General features: G+C 50.9%; 1 protein-coding gene across 1 annotated transcript in view; it reads left to right on the forward strand.

The window, feature by feature from the left end:
* The first annotated feature begins 338 nt into the window (after window positions 1–338).
* Window positions 339–14,185, forward strand: part of LOC114484403 (two pore channel protein 1-like) — a 16,519-nt gene continuing 2,672 nt past the window's right edge. The window contains exons 1-10 of the mRNA XM_028480456.2: window positions 339–555; window positions 6,031–6,207; window positions 6,567–6,680; window positions 7,495–7,625; window positions 8,499–8,587; window positions 10,335–10,369; window positions 10,927–10,985; window positions 11,232–11,331; window positions 13,333–13,449; window positions 13,673–13,797. Of these exons, the coding sequence (XP_028336257.1) occupies window positions 523–555; window positions 6,031–6,207; window positions 6,567–6,680; window positions 7,495–7,625; window positions 8,499–8,587; window positions 10,335–10,369; window positions 10,927–10,985; window positions 11,232–11,331; window positions 13,333–13,449; window positions 13,673–13,797 (980 nt within the window). The 5' untranslated portion in view covers window positions 339–522. The remainder of the gene's footprint in view (window positions 556–6,030; window positions 6,208–6,566; window positions 6,681–7,494; window positions 7,626–8,498; window positions 8,588–10,334; window positions 10,370–10,926; window positions 10,986–11,231; window positions 11,332–13,332; window positions 13,450–13,672; window positions 13,798–14,185) is intronic.

Consider the following 14,185-nt stretch of genomic DNA (forward strand, 5'->3'; position numbering starts at 1 on the left):
GCTTATTTTATACCTAGTAGTTTGTATCTCTTAATCACTAGTCCTATCTTGCCCCCTCCCCCTTCCCTCTCCCTACTAGTAACCACTAGTTTGTTCTCTATTTCTGAGTCTGCTTTTTTTGTTTATATTCAATACTTTGTCTTATTTTTTAGATTCCACATATAAGTGATATCATGAAGTATTTGTCTTTCTCTGTCTGACTTATTTCACTAAGCATAATACCCTTCGTGTCCATCCACGTAAGAAAAACATTTTTAACTAGGCATACTAATTCTCGCTGTCATTAGTACACGGGATGGTGCGTTAACTTACAGTTAATAGGATATGTGTGTGAGCATACGAGGTGACTGCCAACCTTTTCTCCTGGTGAATGGTGTCTTTATTCTCTTAAGCCTGGGTTGTAAGTGAATCTCCTCTTGCAATGCAGATGGAGGCAAATATGCCGTCCACGACTCCTGCACCCCCAGTCTGAGCTCAGGGGGCGAGAGTTCCCCCTGCAGCCTCACCGGACACAACTGGGAGATGAATTATCAAGAGGCAGCAATCTACCTCCAGGTGAGTATCTTCCGTTCAGGACCTGGCCATTCTTGGCCCCTGTTGGTGGAGTAGGATAGCCGGGGTTCTGTTGGGTGTCCAGCACCTCAGTTCTGGCTTAGTGCTCTGTGTGTGAGCTTCTCATCTCCTGAGATCAGGCTGGGAGAGCCAACCCGATTGCGCCCACACGGAAGGGTGACGTGAACGGGCTTGTTCTCGGGACCCCCAGTTTGTGGCTCTGCCCGCCCCCAAGGTTCCCCAAGTCTGTCCACTTGGCCTCCCCTGCCCCGTTCCCTCTTCTCAGGCACATTGAGAGGCCAGTTCTCGGGAGGAAATTCTCTTATCTACTTAACACTGATGACTTAGTGTGGGGAATCTAGAGATCTTTATTCCCTTCCTGTTTAACTTGCTGCTGCTTTCATGTTTGCTATTTCATGCTTGGTTTTTGTTTTTGTTTTTTTTTAAAGAAAAAGAATACTTTTTAATAAAAGTCATGCATGCTCATTACAATAAGTTTCGGTACAAAGGCGATGTGAAAAGAAATTCACCTAATGCAGTCGCTGACAACATTATTTAAGAAGAATACATAGGTTTCATGTGTCTTCTAAAATAATTTTAAAGTCCTGTGGTAGCTACAGCTGTACAGTCTGCTTTTAGTTTTTCCTCTAGCATGTGGCATAAGCTTTTTCCTCATGTTATAACTCTTGTAAACAAATTTTAAAGTCTTTATAATTCTATCTGGTAAGTGCGTCCTAATTTACTTAACTATCCTGATAAGGTTGGATATTTTCTTTTTATATTTCCCTTATTATGTATTTCCCTTATTATGCATTTCCTTATTATAAATTATAATCCGAGGACAATCTGTGCCTACGGCTATTTCTCTCTTTCTCTCTTTAATATCTAGGATTATTTTATTAGGAGAAACTCCAAGAAGTGGAATCAGTGGGTAGAAGGAATCAGCCTTTTTTAATGCCCTTGTTATATAGTATCGAATACTCTCCAAAGGTGATATTGCCTATTAACTTCCAGTCTGACTGTCTATGGCATTTTCACCTTAATCTTGCCATTTTTGTCATTATAAGATTTCAGCTTCAGCTGTGCATTGAATAAGGGTTTGGAGGAGGAAATGGAATTTTTCTTAAATTCATTTGAATGATCATTTTCCCCTAATCTTTTTTTCTTTGAAGGAGCTCTCCCTTGTAAGTATTTGCTTTGCTATTTTTAAAAAAGATTTAATGAAATTCAGATACTTATTTGATAGTTGTTTGGGTGTCTGTGTTTCTCGCATTTTATGGCTGTACTCCTCAAGAAATGTATTTTGATTCAGGGTTAAGGCAATAGAAATGTTTTAGGGAAATTTTAGCAAGCTTGGGCGTGCCAGTTGATGTGGCAGGGCCCCCTATGCACTGTCACCTTCTCCAGAGTTGAATAGGTGCTAGACAAGAGGGTGGGATGGGTCAGAATATGGAATTAGAATAGCTGCTTGGTAATTCCTTCTTTCCTTAAGCAGGTGAGAACGTTAGTAGTAAAAATGGCTATCATCAAAAAGTTTACAAATAACAAATGCTGCAGAGGGTGTGGAGAAAAGGGAACCCTCCTACACTGTTGGTGGGAATGTAAATTGATGCAGCCACTATGGAAGACAGTATGGAGGTTTCCAAAAAGAACTAAAAATAGAGCTACGATATGGTCCAGTAGTCCCACTCCTGGGTATATATCCAGAAAAGACAAAAACTCTAATTTGAAAAGATACATGCACCCTGATGTTCATAGCAGCGTTCTTTACAATAGCTAAGACATGGAAACAACCCGAGTACCTGTCGGCAGACAATTGGTTTAAGATGTGGTGTATATATACACTATAGAATGTTGCTCGGACATAAAAAAGAAAGAAATGTTGCCATTTGCAGCAGCATGGATGGACCTAGAGAATATTATACTAAGTGAAGTAAGTCAGACAGAGAAAGACAAATATTATATGATATCGCTTATATGTGGAATTTAAAAAGTAATGCAAATGGAGCTTCCCTGGCAGTCTAGTGGTTAAGACTCCCTGCTTCCACTGCAGGGGCCACAGGTTCAAGCCCTGGTTGGGGAACTAAGATCGCACATGCTGCGTGGTACGGCAAAAAAAAAACACCCCCCCCCCAAAAAAAAACGCAAACGAATTATATATAGTTTAACTGGGCACTTGCTGATCTTTCTAACAACCCTACCAAGCAGTTTAATCATCTCCCAGTTCATACACCTGAAACTCCCAGGGGCTCAATGAGTCCAAAGCCATCCAGCTAGTAAATTGCCAAGGTTGGATTTAAACCGTGTCCATCCAGCCTCCAAATGATGTTCTCTCTTCTCTACGTGGTTGCCTCATTTCTGTACCTGACCCCGTGTATTCACTTGAAAATGGGCCATGTCTTTGTGGGAAAAGAGGTTACAGAGCAGACGGTATCATATGATGATTTTTATATATAAATGATGTACAGTTTTATATAATGTGTCTGTATCTATGCACATATACCCATTCACATCTGGAAAGTTATTTATCTAAATAGTAAAGGTATTATTATTATTGTTTTTTAAAGGTGATTATTTTTGGCTGATGGAATTTTTACTGCCTTATAATTCTGTGTATTATTTGAATTATTTTACAAAAATGCATCATTTTGTAAAATTAAAACTAAAAGCAAAACTCGGACCCCCGTGGACAGTAGTCCGTGGCTCTTTCTGGAGGGTGGCTTTAGCTGGTGTCTGGTAGTCGTTTTCAAGCTTGCAGGGGAGCCGCGGCACGGCCCCTGAAGCAGGTTGCTGGTGTGCTTGGGTAATTGGCCGCTTGCTGCTTTGAGGCTGCCTGGTGCCTGCAGTTTCCTCTCTTCCCAGATTTTACCTGTCAACTCACTCGCCCTCAGGAGCTGTGTGCTCGGCACTCCTGTTGCCTCCAAGACAGTCCTAGTTTTCTGTGTGGACTTCTGCCCCAGGGAGCAGAAAGCAAAGACCTGGAAGTCACATACAACTGGCCTGCCTCCTTATTTTTCCTAATCCTGAATTTCCTAGTTCGTGATCAGCAGCTAGGAAACAAGGCCAGTGTTCTCCTTAGGGTCTGGGTCAGAATCCAGTGACTCGGGTTCGTATTTCACTCCGTCCTTGCTAGGGGAGGCCTCATCCTCCATCTCCTCTGGGGCAATTTCAAGTCCTAGCAGTCAGATCCGAGTTCCCCATGTTAGTGGTTTCGTCTAGCCAGACCTTCATCCCTGGCTACTTGTTGGAAGAAGTTACCCAAGAATTGCATTTTTTTAGAAATCCAAACCAGAAGCTTCCCAGGCCATGTGTGTCCCCTGTGGCCATGGCGGTGCTGGTGAAAACCACAGCCTGGCACAGATCACAGGAGTGGGAGCGAGGCTTGTCCAGCTTGCCCTCCGTGTGACTGCCAGGATGTTTGTTCCCTGCCCTGTTGAGTCTGTGGTTTGTCTTTATTTTTTTGATAATGAGGATAGGGATGTAGCCGGCTTCAGGGAAGTGACTCACTTGAAGTTCCCCCTGCAAACCACAGCCGAGGTCAGGGCTCCCTGCCTCCCAGCTACTGGGCAGTCCTCCGGCTGGGCAGGGCCCTGGAGAATGATCTCTTGCAGGAGTGCCTCATCCTACCAAACACCTATTGAATGCCTACTGTGTGCACCAGGCACCGTGCCAGCTGAGGACTTGACAATACCTCCTGCCTTCCCAATTCTCTGAAACAGGCTTGGCGAGCTGAAGCCACCTCGGGCTAGTACAGGAGCCCACCAGCCAGAGCTGTTTCCACGGCACCACGTGCCACCTCTGGGCCCAGAGACACTTCTTCCCGTTGGCCTGGCTTTGCAACCTCTGCAGGAATCACCGAGCGTGTGTTAGTTTCACCTTCCCCAGAATAAGGGTTTATGAGGACGGTTGAGTGTGGCCTCATCTCAGAAGGGTCGAATAGTTGGAATAGTTGAAGGTCGGACTGCATTCCAGGACAGACGGAATGCTTTCAGAAGGGCTCTGGGCATCCCTTCTGGCTCTGCCCCTTTCCTCATCTAGGGATTGGAGCCAAGGGGAAGAGCCTCTGTTCTGAGTGTTTGTGCTGGGAGTGAAGGAGACGGATTCTCCCGACTCAGCACCATTGACCTTTGGGACCGGATGATTCTTTGTTGTGAGGGGCTGTCCTGTGCATTTTAGGAGGTTTAGCAGCATCCCTGGAGTTTACCCTCTAGATGCCAGCAGCACCCCCCAGGTGGGACAACTAAACATGTCTCCAGGCCCAGGGCAGAGTCAGGGGAGGGCAGGTGGTCAACACTGCCCCCGGTTGAGAAGCACTGAGGCAAGGTGATGCTTGTCAGGCATGAGCCGATAAGTACTCTCTCTGTGTCGGCTGCTGGATGGGGTCCCGAGGTGATGACGCTGAGGGACCTCCCTTACTTATCCCCGTGCCCAGCAACCCTGGGAGGCAGTGAAGATCCCCTACCTCCCCCAGAAGGCCGATCCTAACCGGAAGGGTTATCTGCTTGTATTCCCAAGTGGACCGGTCCCGGTCCGCTCCGTCGTTTGCTTTCTACGTCATCAGCAGGAGGCCAAGAGTAGGGCAGGGCCGCTGGAATCAGGCTGTCTGGCTCTATGAGCTCAGGTGCCACTGAAGCTCTTTGTGCCTGGATTTCCTCATTGCTGTCAAATGAGAAGAAATAGAAGCACCTGCCTGGAAGGGAAATTGTCAGGAGTGAGAGGAGTGTCGAGGGCTCAGCGGGGAGGGTGGGGTGGGATGGGGTGCTGAGCATGGTGCCGGGCCTGGAGGGCACTCGCTGGGGGTCAGCCGCTGTCTCATCACTGTTGGGGTGAAGGCATCAAGCGGTTAGGAAATTAGGTGGAAATGGAGTAAATGAAGAAGTGGGATGGGGAAAGCTGAGTAAAGAAGGGGCGTGATAAAGGTACCCTCGCACTTTCCCCTCAGTGTTACTATAACTTAAAATAATAATAACAGGTAACCTGTGGCGGGGAGCTTCCTGTGTGCCAGATGCTGTCCTAAGTGTCTTGCAGGAACCCCGGGGAGTCAGTACAAGTGTTGATGGTTGTAAAGGTGAAGGAACATTCTCAGGGTTACCCAGGGAGGAGGGGGGAGCCAGGACTCAGCTGTTCTTAGTTTACCCCAGACCCCCACCCCCCGACCTCAAGCACTTAACATCCCGCAGACACACCTGAGAGTGAAAATCTGCCCTCACAGGGGACCAGATGTGCCCGCTTTTCTTCGATCTCTTGGATTTTGTATTCTTTGATTCCTCTGAGTAGTTTTGGGAAGAAGCAAGTCTTTGGAGCCCCATCAGCGGGCCAGGGTGAGACTTGACTGGTGTGCGGTTCTACGAAGATCACACTTTTGATTCTCCGTCTCCTCCCACCTGCCGAGGGCCCTCCCCCCTGCCCTCCCACCGCGCATCCTGGCCGCCCTACCGTCTCCTGGCGCGTTCGCGCACGTGACGCTTGCTCTTTCAGGAAGGCGAGAATAACGACAAGTTCTTCACCCACCCCAAGAATGCCAGAGCGCTGGCGGCCTACCTCTTCGCGCATAACCACCTCTTCTACCTGATGGAGCTGTCCGCGGCCCTGCTCTTGCTGCTGCTGTCCCTGTGCGAGGCTCCGGCCGTGCCCGCGCTCCGGCTGGGCATTTACGTGAGTGTCCGGATGGCTGGGCTCCACGGCTCTCTGGGGGCAGAGTAACTCAAGACTGAGAGGGAACGTTCTGGCAGGGCAGACCGCACACGGATTTCAAACAGGGAGGGCCCGGGGTTCCCCGGCCAACTGAATGCACCTCCCCGGTCTCCCTGGGATTCTGCTCCCTTGTCAATTCCAGGGAGGGAGGGGCGCCTTCAGATTGCCTCAGAGCCCGTAGCCCCGCTTCGGCCCCCAGGTGGGCAGCATACCTGATTCGCTGTCTCCAACCTCAGAGGAAAAGGCGGGCAGGTGTGCTCGCTGCTGGGGGAGGGCAGGCGCTGGGGAAGCCACGTCTCCTTCACACCCTTTGGCCGCAGGTCCACGCGACCCTGGAGCTGTTTGCCCTGATGGTGGTCGTGTTTGAACTCTGCATGAAGTTGCGGTGGCTGGGCCTTCACACCTTCATCCGGCACAGACGGACCATGGTCAAGGTGCTGTGCCCACCTCCCTACAGCATTTCCTCCCCTGTCGACTTCAAGTCTGTATCTTCAGTTCAATTCCAAGTCCCCCATGGGCCTAGTCCTGCGCTCAGAAGTGTAACCTTGGGTCCCTGTCCTCGCCATGCTTGCAGCCTTGCTCCAGGTGTCACAGTCACGCTAACAGTAGCGAATGTGGTTCGGCGTTTAGCGTGTGCCAAGCACCGGCACGATGACATTTGCGGGAGGTGTAGTGCTCTTCCTAGTCTGCATGCAGCCAGTTGGAAGAGAATGGGATCTAAATCCTGGTGAGTTGGGATTCAAAGCCAGCTCCGTGTGGCCTCCACGCCCACGCCGATCAGGACCATATTATATGCTTTCCCTCTCTGCGGCCGAGAGAGGCGTGAGTCGGGATGTGTCAGAGTGGCGTTTGGCAGCGTAAAAAGCCCACACGCTTGTCCAGGAGAATGTGCCCAAGGAATTGGAAGCCAGGGTGTGCTGCAGACCTCAGGGGCCCTCACGGTGCAAGCGGGGAGAGCTGGAAGCAGAGGGTGGGTGGATGTGGCCTGCGGAATAGCAGTTTTGCTTGGCGGGTATCATCTGATGAGCTGCTGGGAGCATCGCCCTGGGGCTCATTCTCCGGGGACTGCACATCTATGCCAGCAGCCAGTCGGCTTCTCCCTGGGGCCCGCTTGATGTTGGGGGAGGTGAGAAAGGGCTCTCTGGACTCGGGGCCGGGCTGGGCAGTATCCAGCCAGCCCTCTGTTCAGGGTGTCCAGGAGGGGCTGGGTCAGAGGAGCTGACGGTGCACTGTGCCCTCCACCTGCAGACCTCTGTGCTGCTGGTGCAGTTCGTTGAGGCCATCGTGGTGTTGGTACGGCAGACGTCCCACGTGCGGGTGACCCGGGCGCTGCGCTGCATCTTCCTGGTGGACTGTCGGTACTGCGGTGGCGTCCGGCGGTAAGGCCCGGGGGAGGAGCTGCTCAGACAGCCGCTCTCGTGGCCTGGCCTGGACCTCTGGGCCAGTGGACCAGGAGCCAGTGAGCGATGCAGCAGTAAGGCCGCTCCTGCACTTGGGTGGGGTGTAGTCATGCTCACTTCCCTCTGCTTCTCGACCCACACAGAGAGGCAGGCGGTCTTCCTGCTGAAGTTCCGGTCTCCTGACTCCGGGTCCAGGGCTCTCTCCTGTCTTACCTGTGCTTCTCTGGGGCTGCTTCTCTCTCTGAGCCCAGTACCTGCCCAAACACAGCCTAAAGCAGGAACTCAGCAAAGTCCACGTGACTCAGCAGGCTGTCCTGACACCTCCCCTGGGACTGGGGGTACTGAACTCAAACCAGCCCGTTAGCCTAAGGTCAAACTGAGTTTTGAGAATCCATCTGGAAAACCTCTTGGCTGGGGTACTGTGGATGAGAGCGGGCTGGCCATTCACTGGCTTGGCGCCCGTCGTTAAAACCGGAGACAAATGTCCTAGGACTGGGTGGCCCTGAAATGTCTTCCCACATCCCAGGCAAGCTGACCTTGTCACCCGAGGCCATGCACCTGGCCTTCTCCTGCCGTCTCCGTCTCTTGCAGGCACTTGCCTGCTTGGGCTCAGTAAGTGCTACACCTGCCCCGGTTCTTTCCCCATCACCCACTGAGTGGAAGGCCTAGGAAATCACTAAGCATGATGTCACAAGCCAGGGCAAGAGGGAATTTAGTGTTCTGGGGGTCGGGAGCACCAGGCCCCCATCTCGACAGGCACGTACCCCGCTGAGGAGTCCCAGCCAGCACCCCCTGGGCCCTGGCCCATCCTCGGCTGCGCCTCACCCCTCCTGGCCCCGTTTGTCTCCCCAGCAACCTGCGCCAGATCTTCCAGTCCCTGCCGCCCTTCATGGACATCCTCTCGCTGCTCCTCTTCTTCATGATCATCTTCGCCATCCTTGGTGAGTTTCTCCTGCGCCCCAGGATGCAGGCGCTCGCTAAAAGCAAACTCACAGCTGAGTAAAAAAGGTACTTTGACAGTTTCAGAAATTCAGGAAGGTTTTCAAAATGATATGAACACCCAACTGAGGAAATGCAGTATCGGGAAAAAAAAACGGAAGCCACCTTGTACCCTTTCCTGATCTCAATTCCCTTCGGCTCCCAGAGGTACCCCCGGCCTTTATTCATTCTGTTGCACGTAGATGTAGGTCATTCATTTTCACCGCGGTGTCATGATCTGGTACGAGAATATATCCAAATTTATTTATCACGTCTTTTGTTGGTGGGCACTTTTCACTATCACAGATCACACTGCAGTGAACGTTCTTGTGCGTTTCCTGGTGCACACGGGGGAGGGTTTCTCTACAGCGTGTGCCTAGGACCTTAGGGTCTGCACACTTCAGCTTCACTAGGTGTAAAAGCAAGGTCATGGCCTTTCTAACAACGAGGAGGCCTTGCCTCTTCAGATAAGATCAAGTATTGATGCGACACCCACATTCAGACACAGGGTTTAGACCGTGGAGGTCTTAGAACCCGGCGAGGTAGCCCAAGGTCCCTTCTCCAGTACTCAGATGGCAAAGACAGTGGAACTAGAGAGCCCTGGCTCTAAGGCCCCCACCAGTGCTGAAACCCCCGGGTTCTCGTGACTGCTCTGTCCTGAGCCACTGACTCCCACTTACCTCACCTCCACCCCACTCTCGATAGAATTTCCTTTGTGTTCCAAGGGGGCTGACTTCCCCTGAGGGCAGAGTTATTCCCTTTCCCACTCAGGATTTCAAGGACTCAGGGGAATAGCTCGTTCTGAGAGTGAAAAAATTAATGGTGTTAATTTGGCTACAGGGGAACAGCAGGGTCCCTTTGGAGTTGTGCTTGCCTGTCATGTTCTCAAAACCAAAGATCGCAAACCGGCAGTCTGGGTTCCAAATCCAGCCTATGGATGAGTTTTGTTTGGTCTGAAAGTGTTGAGCCAGCATTTTAAAACTAGGTTTTTTTTACATGAAAATACAGATTTTCAGCCTTAAAAATTTTAACTTTTTTTAAACTAACGTTTTATAAAGAAATGGACATATAATTGACATACAACACTGTATTAGTCTTAGGTATACAACATAATGCTTCGCTATGTATATACTGCAAAGTGATCATCGTAATAAGGTTAGTTAACATCCATCACTAAACAGAGTTACAGTTTCTTCTCCTTCTGTTGAGAACTTTTAAGATCTACTCTCCTAGCAACTTTCCAATATACAATACGGTATCATTAACTATCGTCACCATGCTGTACGTACGGCTTTTTTTTTTTTTACTATGCAGATTTATTATTTTTTTAAATTGTATTTATTTATTTGGTTGCCCCAAGTCTTAGTTGCGGCAGGCAGGCTCCTTAGTTGCGGCATGCGTGTGGGATCTAGTTCCCTGAGCAGGGATTGAACCTGGGCCCCCTGCATTGGGAGCATGGAGTCTTACCCACTGCGCCACCAGGGAAGTCCCTATACAGCCTTTTTAAATCATACATTTGATGGTACTTGGGTCACCCTCCTGAATGGCAGCAGTTATCTGGTGCTCTGCCACAGTCCCCACCACTCCCTATGCTTTTCCTCTGCCTACTGCACTGATTCACATTTATTTGTCCAATCCTTCTGACATCTGGATTTGGGACTCTTCTGCTCTAACCCTTTTTTCAATCTGTTTCCCACCACCTTCTTCTAGGTTTCTACTTGTTCTCCCCTAATCCTTCAGACCCCGTAAGTAATCAACATGTTTGTCTGTTTCTTCCTTTATGGGAGGCCTTTCCCCCCAGATGAGGTGGCTGGACTGACCCCCTAGCTGTATTAGGAAGGGACGCCCTGCTTGGTTTCTCATCACCGCTTCTGGCACCTGAAAGTGCCCCGACACCCAGATTTGAGCTGTCTCCTTCCTTGAATGCCAAGGGGGACCCCCTGCCCTGTCCTTGAGAGGGCTGTTTCCAGGATCAGATTTGGAACACGGGCACATTTTGGCAGAGGAGCAGCGGAGGAGAGCTCAGCTAATTGCGCATATGTGGTTCCCTGGGAGACAAGTCCCAAAGCCAGTTGTCTGCTGCCGCCGGAAGCATTGAGCTCAGGAAGGAGGAGGCCTTGGACTCCATGTTTGCTGTTCCTCTGCCATCCTTCAGGGATCCCTTGGGAGGAAGAAGGAGTGGGCGGGGCAGGGAGGGGGAGGGCAGGGCTCTGGAGGCGGCCCACCGCAGGCAGCCTGTTCCCGGTGGGGTGTGCCCTCGGCCTGGCGGCCACGCGTCCTCCTCTCCTGCTCTCCCCCTCAGTACTTCAGCACCCTGGAGAACAGCATTGTCAGTCTGTTTGTCCTTCTGACCACTGCCAAGTAAGTTTGGGCCCTGCTTTGGCTTCTGCCCTCTTCTAGTGCCCGGGGTCTTCTCCTCTTTTCAGCCAAGAATATTCCACATCTTGGCCCAGACAGGTTCTTGGGACCCCGTGAGGGACGGGAGTGGCCTGGTGAGTCGAGAGTAGGGGAGGGGGGAGGGGGCCGTGAAGGCAGGAGAAGAGATGTCCTTATAGAAGACGGAGACCAGCAGACACGGGCCCTGCGGGTAACACTCTGCAAACACAGTTTCCCAGATGTGATGATGCCCTCCTACTCCCGGAACCCCTGGTCCTGCGTCTTCTTCATCGTGTACCTCTCCATCGAGCTGTACTTCATCATGAACCTGGTGAGTGACCTTGCCTCGCGCTCCACTGGAGCAGCCCTCGCCCACACCCTGCTGGGCGCCGTGGGGATGAGGTAGGGACAGCTTTCGGCCGGCCTCCGAGGGCAGAACACTGGGGAAGGAGGTCCCAGGCCGTAGTCAGGTGTGGTGTGGCTGGGAATTCCCTGTCGGGACTTCAGTTCAGCTGGTTGCCAGCAGTAACTAGCCTGCCGCCACTGCTGCTGACAGTGCTAGAGTTTAAACCAAAGCTACCCTGGGATCTTTTCCTTCTCACAGCAAACAGATAATAACTATAAAAGCTGGTACTTATTAAGCCTTAGCCAGGCACTGTGCAAAGTGTTTTATGGATCGAGGGTTAAATAATTTAACACTCAAACCCTGGAATTCTTATTATTATTCTCAATTTATAGTTGAGGAAACTGAGGATCAGACTGATAGGCTAATTCGCCTGCACCTGCACAGCTCGGGGTGGCCAGGTGAGCTGGTCTGATTCCAGAGCCCTGCTCCTAGCCACTCCCTCCTACTGCAGCCACATGCCAGGAATGTCTGGTGTATTTCCACCTCGTTTATCACGAACCATTGGGAAATTGAACACAGAACATATTCCTTTAGGGAGAACATAAAGTCTCCATGCACAATGGGAACTTTGGAGGTGTTTGCAGAGGCTCGGCCAGCCACCAGGAGTGTCCTGCCATCAGCAGATTGCCTCCCGGACTGGGCCGTCAGGCTGGTACTGAGCCCACATCAACGCCAGAATTACCAGGAAGAGGCCTTATCAAGTCTTGCATTTATTTTTATACTTCTGAAGGGCATTCTCACACCAGTCACCACAGTCAGGCCCAGTATAGAAGTGGAAAACACTTTCTCTGGGGTAGATCTGTGAAATCTTCTAAAAGTGTGACGTCTTAAGAAGGAAAATATTCTCTTTTTTTAATTCCTCAAAACCCCAAATAAGTATGTTAGATATCTCTTTGAACATCTTACAGCTCTTTTATACTGTTGTTAGTTTAGAATCTAAAAAATAGTTTATGTGTAATTGATTTGCTTAAAAAGATATTTAGAGCTGTGAAAATATAGGGCATGGGTCAGCAATCAGGGCCAAAACCCAGCCCACCATCTGTTTTTGTCAAAGTTTTATTGGCCCATTCATTTGCACATAGTCCACGGCTGCTTTCATGCTGCAGCCGCGGGGTTGAGTGGTTTCTACAGAGACTATCTGGCCTGCAGAGCCTGAAAGATTTGCTCTCTGGCCCTTTACAGAAAAAGTTGCTAACTCTCCCTTGATCTAAAAGGAAATATGGGGGACCAGTTAGAAGGGATGGAAAGGACAAGAGAGTTCCCCTCAAAATATTTTTGAAAGAAAAAGAAAGTGTTTTCAAAAAGTGTTCTTCCAAATTCTGCTCCTGCCCTCCCATCGCGTTCTGATAGCGCACACTGTATTGTTCACCTGCTAACTTTGGAATTAGAAAGTTCCAGAACCTTGTGCCCTTTTGTGCAGGCCACCTCACACCCCTGCTTTCTGGGGCCACGCAGACTCAACCAGGAGAAGGAACAAGGGGACAGGAGAGGAAGCATCGGCACAGCGATGTTCCTTCCTGCTCTGAGGTTGGGAGGGCACAGGATGGACACACAGCCTGCCCGGCCATCGCACGGAGCTGAATTGGGCAAAAAAACCCAGTGTGTTCCCCTCCCTGCTTCTCTCCCCTTATAAAACTGCCCAGCCAGGGACGAGCTGCAGGCGGAGAGAAGAAAAGCCTGGGGAAAATGTAATAGCAGCGTCTTCATGAATCTTTAGAGGGGAAATTTACAAGTGGCAATGAATGACCTTCCTGTGCCGAGTCTTGGAGATGAACTTCCTACACCACCTGGGGCAGGCGAGAGGCTCTTTTCAACCCCTTTCTCTGGGGTGCCTGGAAGAGCGCCCTCTGGAGGCTGGAGAACGACTCCCTGGTTCCTTGAGGCCCCGCCAGACACAGGAGCCAGGTCTCTGCTCTTCCCTCACAGCTTCTGGCCGTGGTATTCGACACCTTCAATGACATCGAGAAACACAAGTTCAAGTCTTTGCTGCTACACAAGCGAACCGCCATCCAGCACGCCTACCGCCTGCTCATCAGCCAACGGGTAGCGGGGCAGGGGCTGAGCCAGGGAGGGAGGTTGGTCCCTGCTCCCCAACCCTTGCCCCACGGTATCCCCTAAGCGTGGGCGGGCCGGCAGCTTCCGAAACCGGGAGTCCTGCCCCTGGGAGAACAAGAGAACAGGGCGCCCTGGGATCCTGTGTGATGCTGGGCGTCTGGCATGGCGGCCCCCCCAGTGTTCCACGTGGCTGGCTTCCCTCTTCCTCCAGGGGCCTGCCGGCATCTCCTACAGGCAGTTTGAAGGCCTGATGCGCTTCTACAAGCCCCGGATGAGCGCCGGGGAGCGCTATCTCACGTTCAAGGCCCTGAATCAGAGCAACTCGCCTCTGCTCAGGTGAGAGCGGATGCCAGTTGGGCGCAGTGTGGCCGGTTGAGGCGTTCACAGGAGGCACCTGGGGCCTGCAAAAGCCCAGGGGCTGGGGCGTGGGCAGGCCGAGAGGCTCGTAGAGACGTTAGTTTTCTTCAGAAATTCTTACGCATGTAGACCCTATTCCTCAGGATTCTTTTTACAAGTAACAAAAGTCCAACCCAAATCCAATTTAAACTTGAGACGAAAAAAGGAATGTATTGTCTCGTGGAATGGACTGGCCTAGCTGCTCACCCTCGAGCCGTGAGCAAGGTGGTTGCATGTGAACTAATCCACAGAGCAACATGAAACACACACACCACACACACACCCTCTCTCACAGGTCTGGCACACACGCACACACACACACACACAC

The sequence above is a fragment of the Physeter macrocephalus genome, chromosome 19 (assembly GCF_002837175.3).
Source record: "Physeter macrocephalus isolate SW-GA chromosome 19, ASM283717v5, whole genome shotgun sequence".
In the NCBI taxonomy this organism is placed as follows: Eukaryota; Metazoa; Chordata; class Mammalia; order Artiodactyla; family Physeteridae; genus Physeter; species Physeter macrocephalus.